The sequence below is a fragment of the Euprymna scolopes genome, chromosome 27 (genome assembly GCF_053919585.1).
Source record: "Euprymna scolopes isolate OS-2025 chromosome 27, ASM5391958v1, whole genome shotgun sequence".
Taxonomy (NCBI): Eukaryota; Metazoa; Mollusca; class Cephalopoda; order Sepiida; family Sepiolidae; genus Euprymna; species Euprymna scolopes.
The window spans coordinates 43169086-43196193 of NC_136508.1; the positions used below are offsets into that span (position 1 = coordinate 43169086).

Consider the following 27108-nt stretch of genomic DNA (forward strand, 5'->3'; position numbering starts at 1 on the left):
TAGAGGGAAGAGACCGGAACGAAGAAAAAACGCATGCAAAACAAAAACAACAAAAGCAGGTCTCAACTACCAGCTAGTGGTGCTGGTCCCGAGATTCCAGTCTCCCAAAAAAGGGGATCGGTTTCCGGGTCCAAGCTCCCACAAATGTGGAGTCGGTCCTTTAGGTCCTGACTCCCCAAAGGAGGGGGTCGGTCCTTGCTAACCAAGGTTAGTATGAAAACACCTTAACCTAGCCCGAAAGCCCGGTGGCGGAAAGTTTAGTAACTGAGAGAACAGATACTACACTTTGATCTTGACCAAAAAGGCCTGGTATTATTGTAGCTCTTTTATTAAAACTGCAAAAGTATTTATCTAAGCTAGCAGGGATGCCCAGCGTAGCCCGGTCATAAAGTATGCTTAAATATGATATTTTAATTCTTGCAGGTTTCATATATATTATTATAGAGTTAATGTCCTATCAATTTTTATACATTATAAAGTTGCGATTTCAAAAATAAAAAAAATACATCCATATGGTTTGGGTGCATCAGCTTGAATCGAAACCAAAACTTATGAAAAAATGTCTATAACTTGAGTTCCCTCAGCTATAATTGAAACTAAAACTTATGAAGAATTCTTGGTAAAATTATTAATTAGAAGAAATGGAATCCATAACAATTAAATGACAACTCACATGTAAGTGTGACGCATAAAATAAATAACACGCACGTTATCCTATTAATATATGGATGACGTTACAGTTGGCTGATCAAGGAAAAATTGGAAGCAAAAAATTTGATTAAACTGCGCCAACTGTTGACCTGCGAGAATTGGAGAATGAGCTTCATGCATATCAGAAAATGTCCGATTCTTCAACAAGGGAAAATTAACATTAAATGAATAGAAAAAGAATCTCTTGAGTTCTCAACCTTGTGTCATACATGCAGTAATCAAGTTGTTGAAATCACTAGCCGAAAGTTAAAAAAGAAAAAAATGTGATCTGTATTTTGATATTATATTTTTGTTTTTATTTGTACAGACTGAGAGCTTGTTCTTTCATTAAAGTTCCTTATTTATTAGTGATGGGACGACTTCAATATCCCCCCCCCCCCGATTCCAATACAATTACTGATTCTGTTCTAAATTCTCGATTTCAATACAATTACTAATTCTGATCTTTAGAAACCTCGAAATATTTATTGCCTTTTATTGGATTAATGTAGAAAAAGCATATGTAATATGTGCATATATATTTTTGCAAGCGTAAAATACACTGGAGGAGGTAATATATATAAATTTTAATTTTACAAACAGCTTAAAATCAATCAATATTTATCATTATCATCAGCAATGGAAAGCTAAGTTTCACGCAAAAACAAGGTAAAACAAAATCTATTTGGCATCAAAAAATAGGCACAAATTTTTTCAGTATCGATTCCGATACCCTCCATGGTTACAATTTTTTTCCCTGATTTTGATTCAGCATCCCAACACTTATACTTTCCAAAAATCGGACAAAACTAATTTCAAACAGACAACATTTCTTTACACTTGATCCTCATTCCAATTCACTAATCAGTGTTAGGTGAGGAAAGAAAATGGACATCATAGGTCACTGTTTAATCATATGTTGTCAGCCCATTTCAATTACACATATTCAAACGCGTTACATACTTCCCAGATTGCCTTTGTTGCTATCACCCTCTATCTCTGATGTGGTCAAATAATCTATTAACTATTCTACCCTTCCAACTAATAATTTCTGGGGTTAAATTTGGCATACTGCTGTCAATGCTTGCTACTCCAAAATCAGAATGACTTCAATCTCTGAAAATCAGACTTTTTATCTAAACCAGCAGCATCTCTTTTGTGAACGAGTTGATAAGAAATCTTATTACTTAATAAAATCACCAGCATCTATAATATAAATCTCACCTGTCTGTTTAAATGTATGTATGGATGTATGTCTCCTAAAACTTTTGACAGAGGCGACGGATTTTCACGAGATCAGTATCGTTTTGAAGCTTGACCCTCCGGATGACAAATATCGAAAAATTGGCTAAAAACATTAATTCCTTCACTTTTCTACAGGGAAGGATTCCTTTTTTTTTTTTGCCTATATTTTCAAAAGTCATCTCCTCTTTTCGATTGACTTGCCTTAATTTAAGCCTTCACCACTTCCAGTTTGGTGATGGACACGACGGCAAAGACTTTTTTTTTTTTTTTTTTTTTTTTTAATTTAAAAAAAAAAAATTTTTTTTTTTTACACATTCATTTCCTCCTTCCCGCTATGGGTTCGAGCCTGCCTGCCTTCTACCACAATTTTTTTTCTGCCCAACACACACCTCCCAAACACCTGAACAACGCCAGGCACCCAGGCTAGTATAAATAGAAGCAGTAGCTTTTTTATTTTATTTAAAAAAAAAATCTTTTGTCTGCCAACGAATACTACAGACTGCAAAAAATAAGGTTTGCACCAAATTTTTAAGGCATTAATCACGTTCTTTGTAAATGCTTTAATTGTTTGGAATATATTTAGTGATGCCTGTATGGGGCCAGTGGTGTAAAACCGTTTTTATTAGTGGACGAGACCTATACATGACTATTTCATGTGTTAAGTGACTCATTTAATCCAAGATGCATAGTCTCCATTAATCATCCTCGTAGTTCTTGGCTTGCAGGTATAGTTCCTCATTTGTCCATGGTCTTCGTTAAATTTATTTTCTGCCATTTTAGGGTATTTTTAAGTATCCTTTTCTTTTTTTTATTGCTATTTTGTGTGTGTTTTTTTTTTTTTTTTTTTTTTTTTTTTTCTCTTGACAAAAGGAGAGTGGTCTTGTAAATTCACCCTTGTTCTTTTGTCCGTTCATCAAAAGTTGCACTTTTCTCAATAACTACACATGGGAATTTAAAAAATTTTTCCACAAGCATTAAACATATGAGTAAAAAAAGTAACAGAACAGATTTTTGGCTTAAAATGGCTAAAATTGACACTTTTGTGCTTATTAAAAAAATTGATGCCTTAGATTTTTATAAAACTTTCTGAAAAGTTGTAACTGATTTCTATATAATTTTGTTTGTCTCTACTTCACGATAACTCTTGGGTGTGGCAATAAAAACACTCCATTTTTGGGACTATTTTCCCATATTTGTCCAAATTTTTCTGTGTATGTCTATTTAGCAGTTTTGCATGGTGCTGAACTCAAATATGTTAAAGCCTTGAGGACTTTTGGGGCTAAATGGGGTGTGGGCAAATGATGAACTTTGTCATTTCTTATTTTGCATGGTGCAGAACTCAAATTTACATATGTTAAGGCTTAAAAGTACACCGTTTGTTCATTTTCACCAGAATTTGACATCTCCTGGGGACTTTAGGGGCTAAATGGGTGGGGCAAATGCTGAACTTAGTTATTTTTTTTATTCCGTATTCACTGTGCACTCATGGAGGACCATGCAGGCTTCACTTATTATTTTTTTGCATTCTCTCTTGTCTTGTAAATTAAAAATATGAAGCTGTGTTTGAAGGCTATGACAATGCAGTTTGTGGGGAAACACCGTGTACATGAGCCAGTGTAGTAAAAGAATGACTATTGTAGGAATTTCAATAATTTTCAATTATAATATACTTAAAATGTGTCATCAAAAAAGTAGGTGTTGTGAATTTGCTAAAATTTCGAGAAAGCTCTTTGTCAAGGGACAAAAAAGAAATGTGTACAACTAAAACATTTTTATATATATATATATATATATATATATATATATCAGTGGCTGGATGTCTGACATCTGTCGGTGAGGCATTAGAATACACCGACTGCCCCCCTGGAGAGGGTAAAAGTCCCTCAATGGGGGTCCTGGATATGACCTTAAACTATATCCAGTGGTGAGGCCCAAGCTTGCGGGCTTTGGGGAGCGTGGAGCCACCCTTTAATTACCATTGCTCCCAGGTCCACTCTGACCCGGAGTGGTAGTACCTGTTAGGGTTCCAACTATGAGTTAAATAGAAACCGACTTGAAAACAACAAATATATGATATTAAAAATTTTTTCTTCAAAATCTTTGGATTCGGCATTAAATAACCCGAAAAGGGTTGATATGCCGTAAAACAACCAACCAACTGACATCTGTCACACAGCTGATTTGGCTCACACATTTGTTAAATCAATTTCAAATTATAGGTTATGATATGAATTTTATTTAACATGACCAAAAAATTTAACCAGTAATATTTTTATTTCTTTGACCAAAAAAATATATATGAAGTGGTTAATGAAACAAACGGAAAACCTGCATGTGCCAAGTTTGAATCCAGTTCGTTCCAGAGAAATAATTTTATCAAACCCACACTTAACCTTGTGTTTAATAAAAGAGAAATGCTGGTTGGAAGGATACAATACTCTGTACTTCTATGATGCGTTACGCATTCATATGTATTTTCAATATTTATTTCAACAAGTTATCAATACACAATTAACTTGATAAAAGAAGTGATAGAAATTGGCTTGAGAAAAAGTAGGATAAAGACCTGGCCAGAGTTAGATTAGTTTGGAAATCTAATTTATAAAACTCACTATGTCTGTCTCCATATTTTCAAACTCTATCTCTTCCGAAACTAAAAGTCACAGAGTGGCGTTAGAGGCCTCAAATGGTTTGATTTTTTATGGACCGTTCTTTTATGGGTCTTTAGCTGGTTAAAATAGTTTTTAAGGGGTCAAAAATGGCTCAAAATTAAAAAAAATCGTTAAATATTCTGTACATTCATCTTAGTTTATTTTTAATCAGTTCATATGCATGTCACGTTGGTACAGTGGTAACATCACCAGCTTTAATTGGTACAGTTTTGCTTTCGGTTTCAATTCTAGCTGATGGCACCCAAATACTTTTTTTTTAAATTTTGAAATCACGACTCTATAATAATATATACAAAATCTGGACAAATTTAAATATCATATTTAAGTGTATCCCCCCTCCCCCCACCCGGTCAATTTCTAAAAGCCATTCAATGCATGCCAGTATGTAAAATCAATGTTCAACCGAATCTGATGAGAATTTCCTCCGGGAACAAAATCTAAACTGTTAAGTTTTGAGACATTGTGTTGAATAAAGATGGTGGCGTTGTTCAGATCAGTAACCAAGATGGCGACCAAGAATCAAATGCGGTCCGTGGCGTAGTTAACCTCTTAAGTTCTGATATATTATGTTGAACAAAGATTGCGGCGTAGTTCAGATCAGTAACCAAGATGGCGGCGTAGTTCAGATCAGTAACCAAGATGGCGGCGAAGAATTAAATGCGGTCCGTGACGTAGCAAACGGCGAACTGATTGAATCCAAAATTCAACAATTTTTATAATAATTTTGCGACGTTTTCATTGGTTGTTTGGCACAGCCGTTGGTTATAAAAATGATTGGCGAATCCATTCGTCTCATACCCCCATTACAAGTCAAAAACTTTTTACATAAACATTTCTGGGTAGCTTACTTGTCATAAGTACGTTGTCATGCTATTATTTATACATATATATTTCTTTGTCTTTATCTTTCCTTTTCTCTTTGCGCTTATTTTACAGGGTGACGGACAATTAATTGTAAACCAGTCTGATTTTGCAAAATTATCTACAGAAGTTGCCCAGCTAAATCAGAATTTACCAAAAGTGCTTTCCGAGAAACTGATAACCTCATTAAGTCAAATGGAAAATATCTCAAAAGGTCAGTTTTATGATGGAATTCATCCAATTTATTCTGCCATTATTCACTTTTGTCTTTTGAATTTCACCTGGTTTTCATTATCATGACAGAAAGGGTGGAAGTCAGTGTCTCAAAGAGTCTTTATTTTTTGTTTTGTTTTCCCAACGATAAAAAAAAATGATCTAAAATTAAGATTAAATTTCGTTTTACAAGAATCAACGAGTCTGAGTTTCCTCATAATTGCTTTTAACAATTTTTTTTGCTTTTCTTTCTCCCCCCCCCACAGTCCTGTTCATCCCTAACGAGGCATCTCGCCACCATTTGATGCCATGCCTAGGAAAGATTAAGAAGATGTTGGTTTACATTACATTTAAACTTCTGCATATCAGTACGGTCAGGGATGCAGGTAGCAGGAAGCAAATTCCAAAGTCTAACTATTTGAAGGAGGAAACTATTACAATAGAAAGCTTTCTGGCATTCAGGGACCTCAACAGTGAAGGGGTGTGATTTTGCTGGTAAGTAGGTTTGTCAGGAATATGTATGTCGAGAGGACACAAATGTAACGAGTTCATCAGAGCAGAATCCATTGAAGTACTTGTAAAATGCAACATTGAGTCGATGGGACAGAGGTTGGAACTTAGTTGACAAAGTGGGACCTATTAGATTGAAGACAATTTTTTGGGCCCTATTTAAGAAGGAGAGACTAGTGGTAGATGTGCTAGCCCGGATGTGGCAACACTACTCCATGCATGGGTGAATGGTGGCCTTGTAGAGGTACAGGAGACTCCCAGGTGCAAGTAGGCGTCTGGTATGATAGAAGGATCTCACTTTTTTGCAGCAGCCTTTGCAATGTCCTCAATGTATTTATTCCAGTTCATATTGCGTGTGAATGTTAGGCTGAGGAGTTTGAAGGAAGAATTCTCAGGTAGGGTGTTATTTGTCATGGATATCGGTGATTGGAGAAGCCTCTTGTAATTGTTCAAGGAGAGCAGCTTAGTCTTACTAGCATTAAATGTTACCATCCATTTGTGGCCCCATTCCACTATGGTCTGGAGGTCATTTATCAAGGTTAAATGCTACTCAAGGATAAATGACATGATGGATTGTCGGTCTGCAATGAAAATATTCAGAAGCATTGCACTGATTAAGAACAAGATGTTTTCAACATGTGTTGAGAACCAACAGTAACACCATTGCAAAACTCTCCTTCACTTTAGAAGTCGTTGGAAAACAACCAAGGCATAAGCTGATCATGAAAATAAGATAAAAAAGCAGAATCCCCATTTACTTGCATCCCCACGAGGACAGAGTTAAACACAATGTAGCTTTTAATGTGAAGAAATCCAGCTCCTAAATAGAAGCACTCTGGATTGGGGCAAAAATTTAAATTGTCTCAGTCTAAAAAGAATTGCATTGAAAAAAAAAAAACAAAAAATCTATCAGTCTATTATTTTTTCACATTATTATTTTGTCACGACTGTCTTTTTTTTCAACGCAATAAACCGTTCAGTCTTCCGCTAAGTTTTGTGGTTTTAAATTTGGTTCGTTTTCAAGTTTATTTAAAACACGACGCCTGATTTCAGCATCTTTATTTATGATCAGCCCTTGCACAGATATTAAACATTTAAAATTATCTGCTGATAATTCCTCCAGTTTAAAATCGTCGCAATGCTTGTTCATTATACTTGCATAAGTAGTGTAGTCGTCTTCTTCTCTTCTAGTAACATTCATACATTTATATCGCCTATGGAAAAGAGACGTTTTTGCAGAAAACAGTTCTGTAAGTAGCGTAACTGTTTCTTAGAAGCTCAACTCACTGGTCTTTTTTGGAAGAATAAAATTTACGAACTTTGTATGCTCGGCTGTTCCCAATTTCCTTGGCAAAAGCCTAATTTTTTTTGCGTCTGACCAGGTACTACAATCCGATATAAAAATATCCTCATATCGTCTATAGTACTGGACGAAAGTGACATCGTCTTCTGGATTATAATTGAAATTTTCAATAGCGGCCCACACAGCTGTTTGAGAAAATGCTTTATGAATTTTTCTTTATTCCTCCTGTGTTTTCATCAATATTTTCTCGAAGCGTTTCTGTTGTTGAAGCATTTTTTTCTTCAAATGCTTGTTTAAATCTCTCTTCTATTTCTACTTGTTGAATTTGCTGCTTTTGCAACGCGAGATTTTGCTCTGCCTAGAATTGGAACAATTCCAACAGTGAATCTTTGAATTTCGCATCCATCATACAAATTCAGTTTATAATTTACACCTGTATAAAATAAATATTCCTTAGTAAAAAAAAAATCAACCAAGTTTTCTTTCCCAATTCTTTTGTTTGAAGAACAAGTTTAGCAGTCCTTTTGTAACTTAATTTGTTGAACGCTATATTTCTAGCCTTGCTAGAAACAATTCAACGAAATAACATTTGCTTAACATTTTTTTATTTGCATGCGTTTTTACGTAGCAAAAATAAAATCTGTCGCTTTAAATATCCGACGAATTCGTATGGAAACTTTTAGTTTTTCTTTTTGTTTTTTTTTCCTCCTCTCTTTGCCTTTTGCAAAAATGACTTGATTCTTTACGTGTTTGCTAAGCACAAATGATGTACGCGCATAATTATTTTTTACGATCTGTCTCTTTTTCTCTTGACAAAGTCGAGCTTTCCCCCCCCCCCCCCTGAATCCCAGATGTTATCGAAATAACAATAAGCTTACATGGTATTTTCTAGTTGGTTTTGGACATTTCACTTTGCAGAAGAAAATTCTTACTGTAGGAAAAATGGCTTCTGGTGAAGAAAATGAGCCCTTTTTCCCTTTCTAAAACACTTGGTGTGTTCAATTATTAAATAATTAACATTCGCGTTTTTTGCTGTAGATTTTGGTAGCAAGTTTTTTTCCCACCGCCAAATTACTATTGTAGTAATTAATTCTCTGTTAATCCTTGCGTATCCAAATATCTGTTGAAATGACGAAGGTGTTCTGCTGTAAAGATTTTACGAATCTTTATTTCAATCACTTTTGGTGATTCTCTGCAGTGATGGTTGTTTCGATTCCTTGTCGCCAATCTGTTGTCGTGGAACCACAGTGAAAATAAGAAACATCAAATCAAGGTTCGGTTAAGGAACAAGTGTATTAACAATAATGTACAAAGATAGGAAAGCGTGTATATCTGCTGGACACTTGGCTAGCAGTTGAAGTGCAGTCGCATCTCTCTCACCGGTGTTGGAATTACTAGCGCTATTTATAGTGCTAATCGGTGTAAATTCCTCTGTTCAAGGAAGGCCGGTATAACAATTTAAAAAAAAAATTCTTAATGCTGCAATATTTTAAGTTATAAATTTATTATATTTTTTACTAGAATATCTTGTCCTTTTATTTTCCAGCTTTAACAACTAGTCCTTTACTTTTCCATGTTTAAGCTTAACCATATTACTTTTCATGCTCGCATTTTTATTTCCAGGCTTCCAATAAATTCACTTGTTCTTTGTTTAATTTCAGTCTTATTTTTTTTTTTTTTGCCCTCATAAACACATGTAACGACAATGTATGGCAGTTGGCTGCTGAACCGACGTGGTTGCTATGGAAACCAGTCATAAAAAACGTCTCTCACCTCCTTACATATTTTTATGATTTCGAACACCAGAAAATTCTTCATAACTTTTGTTTTACTGAACGATAATATATTTATTTTTTTGTTCACAATATAGCTGGGAAGGTGATCTATAAACTGCAACGATTGTTTGAAATTTGGTCGCAAAATGAGTGATCGGTAAAGCTTTAAAGCAGTTCTAAATGACTAAAACTGCCACTTACCATTTTTGAATGATATATGTATGTATATATATATATATATATATATATATATATATATATTAGTGGAAATGGTAATTAATAAAAACTGAAGAAAGTGCTCAATACTGTTGTAGAGCAAATATGCGTTTTATTTTTTTTATTACCGTATCTTTTTGTTAAGTTACATAATTGTTTCAGCTACCCGGCGTTTTTTTTGTTTTTTTTTTTGTTTTTTTTTGCCGTCTTTAGCTTCCTCAGACTTTTACAGAAATGTTCGTTATTATGGGGTGAAAGAGTGAATAAGGTCGGAGGGGGGTGCGAGGAGGGCGGAAGAAAGAGAGGAAGGAAACAATCCCCCTTGTTCCCTTCCTCTCTTTCTTCCGCCCTGCTCGCACCCCCCCCTCCCCGACCTTATTCACTCTTTCACTCTTTCATCCCATAATAACAAACATTTCTGTAAAAGTCTGAGGAAGCTATAGACGGCCAAAAAAAACAGCCGGGTAGCTGAAACAATAATGTAACTTAACAGAAAGAATATGGTAATAAAAAATAAAAAGTATATATATATATATATATATATATATATTAGAGAGATATGAAAAAAGAACAAACCAGAATTGATTATCAGTATTAGTCTTTATTTGAAAATGTTTGTAATGTGAAAAGCATGTCTTTGCTCTTTGTTGAAATAAATGTCTTTGTTCTATCTATAAACAAAACAAAAAAAATAGCTGTTAGCATGCAAACAAAACGAGTATATTTTCAAATATTGTGCTGGGGTTTTCCTTCAAATCAATCATGACGAGGAAGTCTTTAAATAAAAACGAAACGTTGATGAACATATAATTTTTGTTTGTTCCTTTTTAATCTCTATCATGTTGAAATATTATTTCCATAATTTTCATCATATATATATATATATAAGATGATTGATAATTTATAATAAAAATTAAAAATCGGTTTCACAAGGAAGAACAAACAAAAACAATAAATTGTACGATCGTTTCGGAAACAATGTTTTATTGAGATTTTTTTTTTTTAATGGACGTCACCACTTATCAAGGCCCAGAAGCCACTCGGGGGGGGGTAAGGGTTTTTTTTTTGTACAGTAATCAATGGGATAGTGTTGCAGTATTCATTAGTATTGGAGATTTGATAAAGTGTAATTACTTAAGGGGGCAGTTCATCAGGAATTTGTTTATGTTGGACTTGAAGATGTCCAAGTTGTAGTCAGGTGGGAAACAGGCAAGCGGCAGAGAGTTCCACTAGCATGCAGTTCTAAGAAAGAAGCTTTGTTCATGGAATCTATGTTTGGATTTAGGCACAGATAAAGAGTGGGGAAAATTATTGACAGTAGTTTACGCCAGACGGGTGTTTCTCGTGAAAGATTGGCGAGGGGGGGGACGAGGGATTGGAGCTCAGACGAGCACCTCCAGGGAAATAACAATAAAACAAAGACAGGCTCGCAATGTCTCTTCTGTGGGAGAGAGGTTGCAGGGAAGAGAAAAAGGCATCCCCCACTAAACCACAAAGTCTATTTTGTACTCTGTCAAGGCATATACATATTACATAATGCTTCAAGCAAACTATATCAACCTCTTATATTTAATTACATTTTTTATGTTTGCAAGGTTTTGTTTTGTAATAGTTTGAAACCTGATGTCTATAATTATGATTCCCTTGTTTGCCAATAAGTACTTTTTGTTATAGCAATAATTTATAGTGAGACATGTGTTTGATATGGTTTTAATTATAAAAATATGATATCACGATACTGGCTCTTTAGTACTAACAGCTTATATTTCTGGACCATTAAACACATTAATTATAACTTATGTAAAAGTAGAAACATTCAAGTTGGTGTGTGGGGATGGGGACGGAGATAGTGTTTGGCTTTTTGACTTAACACAGCATCTTTCTTTGAAATGTTCTGCACGATTTACAGTCTTTCAAAAGAGAAAATGTCTGCCAAAAAATCATGGGTACATCTAATTTGGTAATTATACTGACAATAACAATTGTCCGACAACAGCATCATTGTTTTTGCTTTATTTTTCGCAGTGTGATGATGTCTGGAAGTGAAACCTGGCCAGTATGCGTTTGGGTTGATTTGGTTTGGTTGTTGTGTTTTACGGCATATCAACCCTTTTGGGTTATTAATGCTAAATCTGGTTATTTTGGAAATAGTATTCGTGTTGCATCCAGTTATTTTGAAGAAGGTTTTTATTCTTCAAGCTTTTTGTATCTTCAATCGCTAGTTTGTAGTGTTTGGTTTGGTTGTTTTATAGTGGATTTTATCGTTTTTGTTCCTTGCCCTTAGCATGAAAGTTTTGCAAGTGAGAGAGGGAAAAGGGTTACAGTATTAATGTTTTGTACTTTTTAAGTTAGGAAACCCGTCAGGAAGTGGGGGAGATAGAAAGAGAAAGGGGAAATGGGAAAGAAGGAAAAAGGGGAAAAAGGTGGGTTGTTGTTTTTGGTTTTAGTTTTGCAAAAAGAAGTAGAAAAACAAAAAAGCATCAATGTTGGGTGCATTTCGTCTCGGGAAGCCAATATCTTCAAACAGCCTGATCTGGTAGTACTAGAGTGTTTATGTTGAGGACATGCATTGCATGGACAGAAATGATATGAAAATGATACGATAGATGTGTAATGTAAGCATAGATCTGGACTGTATAAGTAGGTGCGTACAGAACAAAGGACTTAGTTGCAGTGTGATGTATGAAAGAAAAAGCTAGCCAATGCGGGTTGAGAACACGTGTTGCATGGAGAGAAAGGATATGAAGGCCTTAAAGCTAGGCTTAGTTTTGATCTCAGAGGAAGATTAGATCTGGGAAGTTTAGTGAGATATGTGTAAGAATAAACTTTGATGGTATGATCACATTGAAAGAATGGATAAGAGCTAGTATAGTGAGATTCAGTAAATTCATTTGCCTTGATGTGCAGTGCAAATCTAAAAACCAGATTAGTTCTGATCTTGAAGGAAGATTAAATTTAAACAGTATAAGGAGGTGTGTGCGGAAGAGTTCAATGTGTTCATGTTAAAAGAACGGATGCAAGTTCTTAGATTAGTAGATGTAGAACAGTGGAGGTAGCAGGTTCAGTTGAAATGGGAAAGCCAAGGAAAATATGGGAGGAGGTGATGAAGCTGAACCTGAGGGTGGAAACAAGGATAAATCAAAGAATGGATTAAAGTTAGTATTGGTAGGTGTGTGCAATTCAGTGATTCATTCGGTAGTTGCCTTAAGAACTCATAATAAATCTCATCTGATGCTAAATCACCAAATACTTTAATGAAATTTTGAATTCTAAATAGACTGGTGCATCTTTCTAGACTTTTATCGAAAAGATTAATTCATATTTTTCTGCGTTTTGTTTGACAGTTATAAAGCAGCAGCCTCATTGGTTTTGATTTTCGTTTAATTTTTGTCTTTGACTCTTTTCATTACTGTTAGACATCTGTACACAGTGTAATGATGTATGAAAGTGAAATCTGATCGGTTGAGGACATGCGTTGCATGGAGAGAAGTGATACAAGAATGATGTAATAGACGTGTAATGCAAGTCCTAATGACAAGCTTAGATCTGATGATCTCAGGAAAATTAAATCTGGACCGTATAGGTAGGTGTGTGCTGAATTAGTGACTTTGATGTAGTTTAATGATGAAAGTTCTTGGGTTACTAAATCTGGTTGAGATAGCAAGGTCAGTTATCAACGGAAGGCGAAAAAAAATATGGGAGAAAATGATAACTACGGACTTGAAAGAAAGAATTGATAATAAAGAGATAGGATAGTACTGTTGTCATATTTAAGCTGGTGAATCTCTGTTCTATTTAAGAGTTCTTGATGTTCAAAAGTATAACTGTAATTTGGTTGTCCCCCCCCCTCACCACCGTTTCTTTACATCCTCTCTCTAGCATTACAAGTTGATTTTTTTTTTTTTTTTTTTTTTTTTTTTTCTTTTTAGGTAATTATTTTATCAACTTGCACAAAAAGCAAGTAGAAAAATCAAAAAGCGTCAATGTTAGGGGCATTTCGTCTCAGGAAGTCAATATCTTCAGACAGCCTGATCGGGTAGCTCCAGATAGAGGCCTGTACATGGCAATACAAACAGGATTTAAAATTATAAAGCGGGGAGATTTGTAAACACTGTCATTAAACTTACTACCAACCACCATGGAGCAAGAAAGTATACATTTGATGAAGCAATTTTTTTTTGTTTTCACAAGGATGTCACCACTTATCAAAACCCAAAGGCTACTCGAGGATAAGGGTTATTTTTAGGTAATTATTTTATCAATTTGCATGGAAAGAGCTATGTAAAAGATGCTTAAAACCGTTTGAATTATGCAAATGCCATCAGTAGTTCAAAAGTTGACAATTTTAATGCCAAAATTTATGCTTTTCTGTGGACATTTTTCTTTAGAAAAAGTGGACTGAATTACGGACCTCAACATTTCAAGAAATTTGGTAATTTCGCCACCATTTATTTATTTTTCAAGCTTCTCATGAAACTTGGCAGTCTTATGCAAAATTGTGTGCTCTTTCTGATTATGCAGTCAAATTTTATGTATATCTTTACCATAAGCCATGAATTATAAATTCAGATGTACAAATTTCAATTTTTTTAAAACTGGCACATGGTATCGTATAATGGGTGTCTATTCATGAACAAAACTAAGTATTATAGTGGTATTTAAATATAGCTTTGAGAGCAGGCATTTTCCTGCCTCCTTATCAAAGGAGAGCTTAATCTGGGGTGAAGCCATTGAATGCCTAAAGAGCATTCATGGCCGATATTTACTACTCCTCTCACAGAAAAAAAAAATTGAGTGGATATGAATTAATCTCAAATAAATTGAAGAAAATTTTTCATATAGATTTTTTAGTATCGAAACGTATGAAAGGTAAACATTGAAAAAAGTTTCTCTTTTTGCTGTCGTCATTTTTTACCGGTTTTCATTTTTAACTTGGAGCATAAAGTATTGAACGCATAAAAGAAAAATAAATTAACATCATTGGAATGCTTATTCTATTCTCTTTTCATCAATGTAATTCTTTTAAAAATTGACCAGCAAATAAAAAAGATATGACTTGTTGAAGCACATTAGGTATGTATTTTCGTGGACATCGGCGACGTTTGGTACAGTGGTTGGATGCCGGAGAAGCTCCACAAAACTTCCCAAAACCAAAATTGGACCAAAAAAAGGTTATGATGACTGTTTGGTGGTTTGTGGCTGGTCTCCTCCATCACAGCTTCTTGAATCCAGGCAAAACGATTTCGGTGGATAAGTACTGCCGACAAATTGACGAAATGCACTAGAAGCTCCAACGTATGTGGCCGAGTTTGGTCAATATGAAGGGACCAATTCTCCCCCATGACAACGCTTGCCCATATGTTTCTTAACTGACCCTGCAGAAGCTGAATGAATTGGGCTAAGAGACTCTGTCTCATCTGCCATATTCAACAGACTCTCCCCCACCGATTATTACATTTTCAAGCCTCTTGACAACTTCCTTCACAAAAAATGCTTCAAAAGCCAAGATGATGCCAAATCGGCCTTCAATTACTTCATAGCTTCCAGAACTCCATATTTCTATGCTAATTTGATAAACTTGTTTCTCGTTGGCAAAAATGTGTTCATTCTAATGGTTTTTATTTTAATTAATAAAGTTTATTATGAAAGGAATTATCATCTTTTGAAGTTGAACGTCAAAAAACATTTTTGCACCAACTTAATACTTTCAAAAAGGCCAAATACAATTTTTGTAGGTCAAATTGCTTCAAAAAAGGCCAAATTCATGAAATTTAACTTCAAAACGTAATTTCGACATGCATCAGTTCTTCACTGAAACATTATGTAAAAAAAAACAGGAATATTCAAAAGAAACTGGTAAAAATAAGAACATCTGTCAATGTGATTTTATTGTTTTTCTTGAACTATGTAGCACCATATTACTTTCTAAGTATTTATTAGTACTTATTCATTTATTTCATTTGGGTCGGTTCTATATCTCCATATATAATATTTTGATTGCATAAATTCCCCTCAAAGTATCATAGTTTTGCAACAACAAATTCAATACATCTATCCTGATAGCCACTATCTTATGTATCTTACCATCATTTCTTGTGATAATAAAATGCTACATTACATCCGATGAGCAACACTATCAAAATCGCCACATCTACAGAGGAAGAAGTTCCTATTTTTCTCTCTCAATATTTAGTGCTTTCATCCCTACTAGTTGTCACCAGGTTCAATTTATTTGTCAACTGGCTAAGACATACATAGGCATAACATATTCTTTCCGATTTCCAAATGCTAAATGACTCCCTAGCCATATCCCGCTCTTTCTTATTATCCAGAAATGAAACTAATTCCTAAATAAATGAACATCTCTAAAAGTTTACAAAAATGACGTTGCTCTCCCCATGAGACACTAGCACTAAAAAATGAACGAAAAAAAAAAAAATACAAATATTAACTACTCATTAACAGACAATTAAATACTGATAACCTTATTTACTGGAACAAACGTGCACAAGTAAAACACTTTATATACATAACATCGTCTCCGTCTTTGCTTTGACGTTCTGAACACTCAAAAAAAAAAAAGTCAGCACAGCAATGGTTTGAGAATGCAAACATATACCGACACGGCACTATCCCCCCCCCCTCCCCCCTTCCAAATAAAACACGCCTTGAAAAAAAAAGCATGCTTTTTTTTTTTCTTTGCATTAACTATTCCGGTTGAAGGTTAGATTTTTTTAACACTGATTACGTACACTACAGTTTTAACATAAATTTCATTGCATATGGAAACCCTTATTTGTTATATACTTGTGTTTTCACTAATTTTTAATTCTGTGGAATATTTTATTTAACTTTCTTTTCCGGGCTGATTCTTGAAATTGTGCACGTGTTAACTTTGGGGGGGGGGGTAAATTTGTCCATTAGGTCCACCTCCACAGTTTGCTTTAGAATGACAACTTCAGGTTTTCGACTCTGGTGACTAAAAAAAATCTCATTCAAATTTTGCGAAGACAAGTACTTATAGAGATATAAGGATATGTATTATGCACTGTAATTCACTGGCTGCCAGGTTTTGTACGCACGTGTGATAAACAAATGTACTTCTCTCCTACTGACACTGCTAACCCCTAATTTTTTAAAAAGCATTTGCGGGTGGATATGCTGACAACAATTATCACGGTTTAATCAGGCTTCTACCGGGCAACACCAATTAATGGGTTCTGCTTGTTCGAAACGCAACACTATTTTCATAGGAATGTTTATAAACTCCTGTCTGGTGCGCATTATTGTTTTTTTTTTTTCTACCCGAAAACTCATTTTTTGCGTTATCCAGAAAAATATCGGCTTTATCAAAACATATATTAAATTCCATGGAATTTAGTTAGTAAATATTATGTTAGTAAATTATGAGATGTCTTATTTTGTTTGGTTGGACTACTGTTCTCATAAATGTTTGTGTTGATATACCCTCAGACATTCTTCAGGTCTATCTTGTCAAACTCTGGAATCTGCATGCCTCCACAGGAGTAGCATGCTCTAGATCTGTCAGCCATGACTAAGTAGAAATCCTAAATTATTTACAATTCACATTAAGGAATGAATCTTCAACCTCCAGAAGAGTAACATTTACAACGGTATAGTAAGGAAACCCCAGGCGGAGAGAGGTGTTTAAAACAACAAAAAAGTGAAGTACTAGCAGGGGGTTGGGGTGGGGTTAAAACACAGTAGGCAGCCCAGTTGGAAAGAGGTGTTTTTTTTTTTTTTTTTTTTTTAGTGGTAGTAGGCAGGCAGGTTCGAACCCTTAACGTGAAGAAGAAAAAGAAGGTTAAAAAATAAAACGTAACATCTTAGCTGATGCGTCCATGGCAAAACCAGAAGTTGTGAGCGTTGGAGTTAAGGCGAGTCAAATACCCTTGATAGCCCTGGCGAAGCATCAAGTATCCAGAATGCTTACTCTGCCAAGAAAATTACACGGTTAAACGTTTCCTAATAAACTGCATCAACTTAGCCCCTTCACACATTGCCATTACAGCATTAACGACGTTAAAGATCTCTTTGAAAATATAAATGAAAAAAAAATAATAATCTAAATTACTTGAAAGAAATAAATCTTTTCTCCAAAATATAAATCTACTTTTCCAAAAAAAAAAAAATCGTTTTCAACCTCAATCCTTTACAAAACTCCCTCCAAACTCACCTTGACATTCTGAAAAGTAAAGAATATTTATTCTATTAAGACTGCCCCCCCCCCCCTCAAAAAAAAAAAAAAAAAAAAAGGCCCCATTTCTTTGACCTTAAATGATCATACAACTGTTGATAGACCAAACGATCAATCAATTACTCAGGACTATGGTCTCTATAGACTGGTTATAAAGTGGATCGCTCCACTCTGATCAGGAGAGGTTTGTAATGGCTGTCGCAGATGAAGGCTTGATAACCAATGCTTTTAAGATCAGTGGTCTCAACAATGACAATAAGTGCAGATTCTGTCACATAAAAGTCAAGTGCGAGTTACCTGACATACAGTTGCAATGTTCTACTGGGGAATGACTACGCAAAGACTTAACACAATTGAGTGTGTAAATATCTACACTGAACTATCTGTAACATCAAATGTAGCAGCAAGTTCTGGGAATGTACACGAGAAAGAACAGCTTACCTAGAAAATGGAGCTATTAAATGTGAAATGATATTGGACAAGGAGAAAGAAGCAACCTTAGAAGTTAGCGTCCCCCAATGATGCTGGATTAAGCAGAGCTGATTGGGACAAAATAATGAAACGCCAAGAGCCTATGTATGGCATGAAAAGAAACCGAAATCTTAAGATGTTCATAATTCCAGTGATTATAAGAGCAACCAAAGTCATGAAAAAAAAAAAAACTCTACCTGGCAAATATATATATATATAGTGAACCTAGTGCAGGAGAGATGCAAATAATTGCACTTAAAGCAACAATTAGAATCTTAAAAAGATGTCTCTGTTGAAATGTATAAATGTATGATAGTGGGTGAATGTCTGGCATCGGGTAGGATGCCTCATCCCCAGCTAGAACAAAATAAGAATAAAAATACCAAGAGAATTTGAATGTCCACTGAAGAGGATTTGAAGCACGCTGGACTGTCCTTGAGTGTCTAAGGTCTCTCTACAGTGGGTTGTCAATTTGAATTTATTTGTTAACTAGCAGGCTACCTAGTGCTTTCTGATCATAAAATATGCTTGAATATAATATTTTGATTAAAAAAAAAAAAAAATTTACATGCAGGGTTGAAACCTACAGACCACATCATGCAAAAAAAAAAAAAACGTAAATTTTCAAGTCTTATAAAATTCTTTGCAGTTAAAAACAAAGAAATTAACGTGCAGAGTTTGAACCTACAGACCATGCAAAAAAAAAAAAATCCTGTCAACTCACTCAGTGGAATTTTCACAGCCCGTTATTCTATCTTTGTTGCTAAGCGACAATGTGGAAAAAATGGCTTTACTGATGATAGATAAATTAAAATAAGTGTATCAGTAATTATCGGGGGTATTCTGAAACAAAATTAACTAAGATCACTCCCAGACTTATACACTAAAGTTCTGTAAATTTTGAAGAAAGTCTGTTCAGCCATTCGGAGTCTTATAAGGAACGAAAACACACACACACACACAAACACACACACACTAATACAATTGTACCTATTTACTATACCTCCCCACGGTACAGAGTTAGACATTAGGGTCGTTTTTTAACGCGGAGAAAAGGTACAAAAATAAAAAATTGTCTCTGTCATGAAGGACTGATCCTCCACCGAAAGAGAACAAGAAATGGAAGTGTAGCATCTGAAGAACAGATACTACACTTTGATCTTGACCAAAGAGATAATAACTTGAATGTCTAGCATCTGGTAGCATGCCCCATCCTTAGCTCGAGCAAGCAAAAAAAAAAAAAAAATTAAAAAGAAAAAGATGTCAGATTTTCAAACTTTATTTAAACTTTGAAGGGTTAATTCTGCTACCAAAATATTTTTTTGTATCGTTGTTTGTTTTGCAAAGTCCACATTAATTTCTTTTATATATAATGAAAAACACTGTTTAGAATATCTAGCATGAATGAAACGGTGCAAATGCATGCCAAATGATAAAAACGGTGCGCAAAGAATGCTGGCAGAAATATTTTTAAAAACGGTTTGGAAAATGATCAGTAAAAATGCAGATAAACATCAAAGAAGACCAATAAAACTCCAAAAATAACATCACAGTAATTGATAAAAAGCCTTTAATGGATCTTCAGGTAGAAACATTTTTCAAAGACTCCAGTTAAAAATAAATTTTAGAACTGTCAAACAAAATGCAGGAAAATATAAATTAAACTTTCAGCCAAAAGTCTTGAAAAATGCACTAATCTATTCAGTTAGAATTGTATTTGGCTTGTTTAAGTGTACAGGGTGGAATGATATAATTTTCGCCCCAGAAAAGACTACATGATTCCATTTCCATTTGATGAAAACTGATTTTTTTTTTTTTTTTTTTTTTTTTTTTGTTGTTGCAAACCATCTACTAGTTGGCCGGTTGTGTATAAATCCCAAGAGTGATAAGAGCCTTCTATCATGTCTGAAAGTGACACAATGTTCAACGAGGGAGATTGGAGATGCGCCACTGTACAACTCCTGCTCACTATCGATCCAAGTTATGACATCAGGACCATTGTCAGCACCCTTAAAATACAAATCAGATGCTTCAATGCTTGAGGGCACAACTCAATGAAGTTTCCTGCTACAATTATGGTCTTTGGTGTGGTTTCAAGTGAGGGCTACTTCATGCCTCCGCATATCTTCAAAGTTTGTTTGAAAGTCAACACCGAAGTGTACCTGGATGTGCTGAAGAGTGTGGTAATCTCCCGATGCAGTTAGGTGGCCGCTGGCAAACCTTGGGTGTGGCAGCAGGACTCGGTGATGGCCCACAATCCAAAAAGACTCTGGCTTGGCTTCAAAAGGACTGCTATGACTTTGTACCCTTCTCTTACTGCCCCCCTCTCTCCTAACCTGAACCCGCTAAACTACTTTGATCATCTGTCGAGAACATTACTTCCCACAACGCCAAAGCCACTTTGATCGCCACCATCCACCTAGTATTCGCTGAGCTCATGCTAGTGCTTGTGGAAAAGGCATGCTCCCAGTTCTGGACCTGTATCGAGGCAATGATTGAGGCTGAAGGCGGTTACATTGAATAGATGTCAGCGCTACTACATAATAAAGTTACATGAATTAATTTTTTCAATGTTTTAAAATAAATCTGTAGTGTTTTCTTTAGGGCAACACTTTTATTGTTCAACCGTCTATATATATATTTCATAATTACAGGGTAAGAATATTCAAAGGTAAAAACCCAATGAATTTAATGAGGCTTGTATGATAGTGCTTAATAAATAGTGAAGTATTATTCCATTTATATTCAAATAAACATTTTTAATGTCACTACATCATCATGATCATTTAGCGACATTGCAATAATGTTTGGCTTTAATGTAAAGGACTAACGTCTGTGAATATGTATGTCCAGCTAAAAAAAATACTAACCAAAGGCCAATAAAGATTATATTTCTGAATCGTACAATCTCTCTGACAAAATATCTAAAATTCAGAAAAAATAGTTCATGCCTTGATGTAGAACTGCCACAGAATCTGATAAAAAGGGGGTATCACATCATCATACCTTTTTCGATGCCTTTATTCCTCTGTTAGATGTTTTAAATTTTTTCTTTTAACTAGATCAATTTCTAGCATTTAGAAATGACTTTTCTTCTTCGGTCAGTCGATAGAATGATGGACTGAAGACAGTAAGATTTTAAGTTTAATCCCAACTAATGTCGTGATTGCAATTTTTATTGATTTTAAGTTTGATCCCAACTAATGTCGTGATTGCAATTTTCATTGATTTTAAGTTTGATCCCAACTAATGTCGTGATTGCAATTTTTATTGATTTTAAGTTTGATCCCAACTAATGTCGTGATTGCAATTTTCATTGATTTTAAGTTTAATCCCAACTAATGTCGTGATTGCAATTTTTATTGATTTTAAGTTTGATCCCAACTAATGTCGTGATTGCAATTTTCATTGATTTTAAGTTTGATCCCAACTAATGTCGTGATTGCAATTTTTATTGATTTTAAGTTTGATCCCAACTAATGTCGTGATTGCAATTTTTATTGATTTTAAGTTTGATCCCAACTAATGTCGTGATTGCAATTTTTATTGATTTTAAGTTTGATCCCAACTAATGTCGTGATTGCAATTTTTATTGATTTTAAGTTTGATCCCAACTAATGTCGTGATTGCAATTTTTATTGATTTTAAGTTTGATCCCAACTAATGTCGTGATTGCAATTTTTATTGATTTTTAAGTTTGATCCCAACTAATGTCGTGATTGCAATTTTTATTGATTTTAAGTTTGATCCCAACTAATGTCGTGATTGCAATTTTTATTGATTTTAAGTTTGATCCCAACTAATGTCGTGATTGCAATTTTTATTGATTGTAAGTTTGATCCCAACTAATGTCGTGATTGCAATTTTTATTGATTGTAAGTTTGATCCCAACTAATGTCGTGATTGCAATTTTTATTGATTGTAAGTTTGATCCCAACTAATGTCGTGATTGCAATTTTTATTGATTGTAAGTTTGATCCCAACTAATGTCGTGATTGCAATTTTTATTGATTTTAAGTTTGATCCCAACTAATGTCGTGATTGCAATTTTTATTGATTTTAAGTTTGATCCCAACTAATGTCGTGATTGCAATTTTTATTGAATTTAAGTTTGATCCCAACTAATGTCGTGATTGCAATTTTTATTGATTTTAAGTTTGATCCCAACTAATGTCGTGATTGCAATTTTTATTGATTGTAAGTTTGATCCCAACTAATGTCGTGATTGCAATTTTTATTGATTTTAAGTTTGATCCCAACTAATGTCGTGATTGCAATTTTTATTGATTTTAAGTTTGATCCCAACTAATGTCGTGATTGCAATTTTTATTGATTTTAAGTTTGATCCCAACTAATGTCGTGATTGCAATTTTTATTGAATTTAAGTTTGATCCCAACTAATGTCGTAATTGCAATTTTTATTGATTTTAAGTTTGATCCCAACTAATGTCGTGATTGCAATTTTTATTGATTTTAAGTTTGATCCCAACTAATGTCGTGATTGCAATTTTTATTGATTTTAAGTTGGATCCCAACTAATGTCGTGATTGCAATTTTTATTGATTTTAAGTTGGATCCCAACTAATGTCGTGATTGCAATTTTTATTGATTTTAAGTTTGATCCCAACTAATGTCGTGATTGCAATTTTTATTGATTTTAAGTTTGATCCCAACTAATGTCGTGATTGCAATTTTTATTGATTTTAAGTTTGATCCCAACTAATGTCGTGATTGCAATTTTTATTGATTTTAAGTTTGATCCCAACTAATGTCGTGATTGCAATTTTTATTGATTGTAAGTTTGATCCCAACTAATGTCGTGATTGCAATTTTTATTGATTGTAAGTTTGATCCCAACTAATGTCGTGATTGCAATTTTTATTGATTGTAAGTTTGATCCCAACTAATGTCGTGATTGCAATTTTTATTGATTGTAAGTTTGATCCCAACTAATGTCGTGATTGCAATTTTTATTGATTTTAAGTTTGATCCCAACTAATGTCGTGATTGCAATTTTTATTGATTTTAAGTTTGATCCCAACTAATGTCGTGATTGCAATTTTTATTGATTTTAAGTTTGATCCCAACTAATGTCGTGATTGCAATTATTATTGATTTTAAGTTTGATCCCAACTAATGTCGTGATTGCAATTTTTATTGATTTTAAGTTTGATCCCAACTAATGTCGTGATTGCAATTTTTATTGATTGTAAGTTTGATCCCAACTAATGTCGTGATTGCAATTTTTATTGATTGTAAGTTTGATCCCAACTAATGTCGTGATTGCAATTTTTATTGATTGTAAGTTTGATCCCAACTAATGTCGTGATTGCAATTTTTATTGATTTTAAGTTTGATCCCAACTAATGTCGTGATTGCAATTTTTATTGATTTTAAGTTTGATCCCAACTAATGTCATGATTGCAATTTTTATTGATTGTAAGTTTGATCCCAACTAATGTCGTTATTGCAATTTTTATTGATTTTAGGACTATAAAATATGTTGAAACATAAAAACGTTTATTCTTGTGCCTACTAGACACTATCCTCGAGTATCTAAGATCTATCTGTACAGGGGTTTGCCAGAACAACCTGGTATGAGGATACTTTTCCCTTAAAATAAACCCTGAACAAATAATCAAAATCACATTTTGTATTCGCTGCCCAAATAAGATATCTTCGCTATAGCTAACTCACATTAGCTTTTACAAGGTATGGTGCACCTTTTCCAAGTGATCTTACCTCAGGTAACTGCATGAAGCTGGATATTCCACCAGACTGGATAAATTCTTGTCCTGGAATCCAGTCAGACCAAGACACCCAAAATGAAAAATAAATTACAACATATAAAAATGGTTAATTGGGGAGAGGAAAATTATCTTCTCAATTTCTTTACTAACTCAGTGTTTGAGAAATAAAGAAGTTTAATGGAATATTCGAATATCTATGTATCTCATATAGAGTTCAAGTGTTAGTCCCAGGCTGTTGGCTCCTCGATTTCTGAGAACTTCAACTGAAGTAAAATAAAAAAAAACAAAAAATTTTTTAATTCAAGAAAACCTTTTGCAATTCATGAACTGTGCTGAAATAAACAGTATTGGTGTTTTATTTTGTGTGTGATCAGTTATATGATCAGGTTAATTTAGTTGATAATATTTTGGGGGGTGGGTTGGGGTCTTTTTTAAATCGCCCAATGTGCGTTTGTTCCTGGTATAAAAAAAATAAATATTTAAATAATGGGGTGAAGATATATTTTTGTGTTTTTATCCACTTAGTACTTGTGCAGTTTACAAACTATGCTATTTAGATAGAATTTTCATGTTCAATTCAATTTTTACCATATCTCCACCAGATCTGAGCAACTAGCACTTCAAATTGCACCCCATACCATAACAGAGAAACCCCTGTGTTTCAGTCTTTTTAAGTTAAACTCTTGCTGCTCCATACCCTTACCCTTTGTACGGGGAAATAATGCAAATTGTAACTCCTCAGAGAAAATGACATTGGTCCAAAAGGTCATAGGTCTCTCTACCATCTCGCAAGTCCAATCTTTTTTGCACTTGATATTGGCAGGACAAAGAAGAGGGGTACTTCTCGCAGCTCTACGATAGTTTCCCAGCTTGTGAAGATACTTGACAGCTGTTCTAGGACTGACACTAGCTTGTGTTGCGATGTTAGAGGCTTGGTACCGAGTATTCAATTCAATATTTCTTTTCACAAGATGCAAGATTCTTTCAGAGAGCCAGGGGCGACCTGGATGGGGGTTTGTGCACTCTTTGTCCTCTCTTGTGAATTGTATGATCACTCTAAAAAGGATATTGAAAGATTTTCTGCTATTTTACGTTGACTAAGAACACCTTCATGCTGATCCACGATTCATCCTTGCAGAAATTCAGCTAGGTCTGATGCTCCTTTGGTTCATGGCATGCTTCAATGTCATTAGATGCAATTTCTATGAGAAACTTCAGTTATTTCAGCACTATTATCTGTAAATATAAATAAGCATATATTAATCTTAGGAAAATATTTATCTTAGTGTCTATTTTTTTCTGTCATGTCTGTATATGTATAGTAGCCAATACTGAATGTTGAACATATTAAAACACTCCACTAAAATCGTATAGGTCACTGGTTAGATCAAAAGTAGATTATGGTAATTTTATATAGCAATCATCCAGAAAGGTCTACCTAAAAGTATTAACCTGATTTATCAAAGGATGTGAGTTTAGGTACTAAGGGGCCTTTAGAATATCTCCGTTTGTGAATTTGTATGCTGAGGGCAATGAAGCACCTGCACGTATTGAGTCATAGATTAGTTCTCCACCATCATGTTAAATTGCTCATTTAATCTGGTACATGAAGGTACATTCCATTCAAAATATAGAGAAGCTAGGAGAAGACTTGTCTCAGGACAGGTAGAATTAATTATCTGAACAGAATAGTTTTTAAAGGTTTTAAGAAATTGAAGTTCAAGAAATCTAATTAATTGAGATTTAATGACTATGGATCCAAATTAATGCAAATTTGAAAGTTTGAATTTCGAATCTGAGATTGTGCTCATAAGATAAAAAATAAACTTCAAAATACTTCCAAGAAACTGAAATTTCAATAGGATTTCATGAAAGTAATCTCTCTCTCTCTCTCTCTCTCTCTCTCTCTCTCTCTATATATATATATATATATATATATATATATATATATATATACGAGCAAACAGTTAATAAAACATGTTAAAAAAACACTTTGAAAAAGAGTTAAAAACATTTAATCTGAAAAGGAAACACTTGATAAGTGGATAGTCCTTAATCCGCGGAGTTTCGAAGAAATATTTTCCTTCTCATCAGAGGGTAGGAATTAGCAAAATGCGGGATTGGATTTTGCATGCAAAAGTATTTGATGAAACAGCAAGATCTTTGACTTACTTGTTGTTTCATCAAATACTTTTGCATGCAAAATCCGAGTGTTCGTGCTAGCTTAGATAAATACTTTTGCAGTTTTAACAAAAAAGCTACGATAATATCAGAACGTCTCCATTTACACTGAACATCTACAGAATGCCAACATCAATATATTACATATGAATGAGTCCCCTGTGGAATTTCCACAGGTCCCGCTAGTATTAATAATTGTAATATCTATAACACATGTCTATATATTTATTTTATTTTCATACAAAACTTATTACATTTTTTAAAACTCCCCCCCCCCGTCCCGGAAACAAACACTCGGGCAATGCCGGGTACCCCCGCTAGTTACTTAATATATTGAATTTTGTTTCCGTTAATAACATTTGTTGATTAGCCCTAAATTTTATACACATATAGAATTCGATTTTATTAATATTTTAATTAACTTCACTACTACATAAACATAATTTTTTTATCATTTAATTATTTTTAAATAATCATTAACATTAATATAGGGTTTTCCTTTTTAATGTTTTTTTTTTATCACAATTTGTTTATAATCTATGAAAGAGTCATAATCTATTTTCAAATTTAAGCGAGTTATTTCCCTTTATATAATCTTATTAGATTAAATGGGTTTTATAAATTATTGTATTAATAAATTATATATTTATCTAATTTTTTTTTTATTTCATATTGTTTATTAATCACAATTGGTATTTTTATTGATTATATTTATTCAAATATTAATGTTTCGAACATTTCAATATAAATTAATCTATAGCTATGAGTTTTTATTTATTAATGTACTGAGTTAAATTATAATTTTCAAATCAATGATTAGCTGGTCTGTCTACTTGTTTTCCTTCCATAACTATTTTTCCTCTACTCTAATTTATTGAATTCAAGTATATCCTAATTTTTATTTTTTATGGTATCCTTAATATTAAGGGTGTACCGATTAATTGACAGGTAGTTGGTAATCAGCCTAATTGGCAAATTTGTCGAATAATCGGACGATCAATTA

The 27108-nt window shown here is 33.9% G+C and overlaps 1 protein-coding gene across 1 annotated transcript in view; it reads left to right on the top strand.

Moving 5' to 3' along the window:
• The window catches only part of LOC145248840 (heat shock factor 2-binding protein-like), a 592183-nt gene that overhangs the window by 61216 nt on the left and 503859 nt on the right, over positions 1-27108 (top strand). The window contains exon 3 of the mRNA XM_080110563.1: positions 5544-5682. Within this exon, the coding sequence (XP_079966689.1) occupies positions 5544-5682 (139 nt within the window). The remainder of the gene's footprint in view (positions 1-5543; positions 5683-27108) is intronic.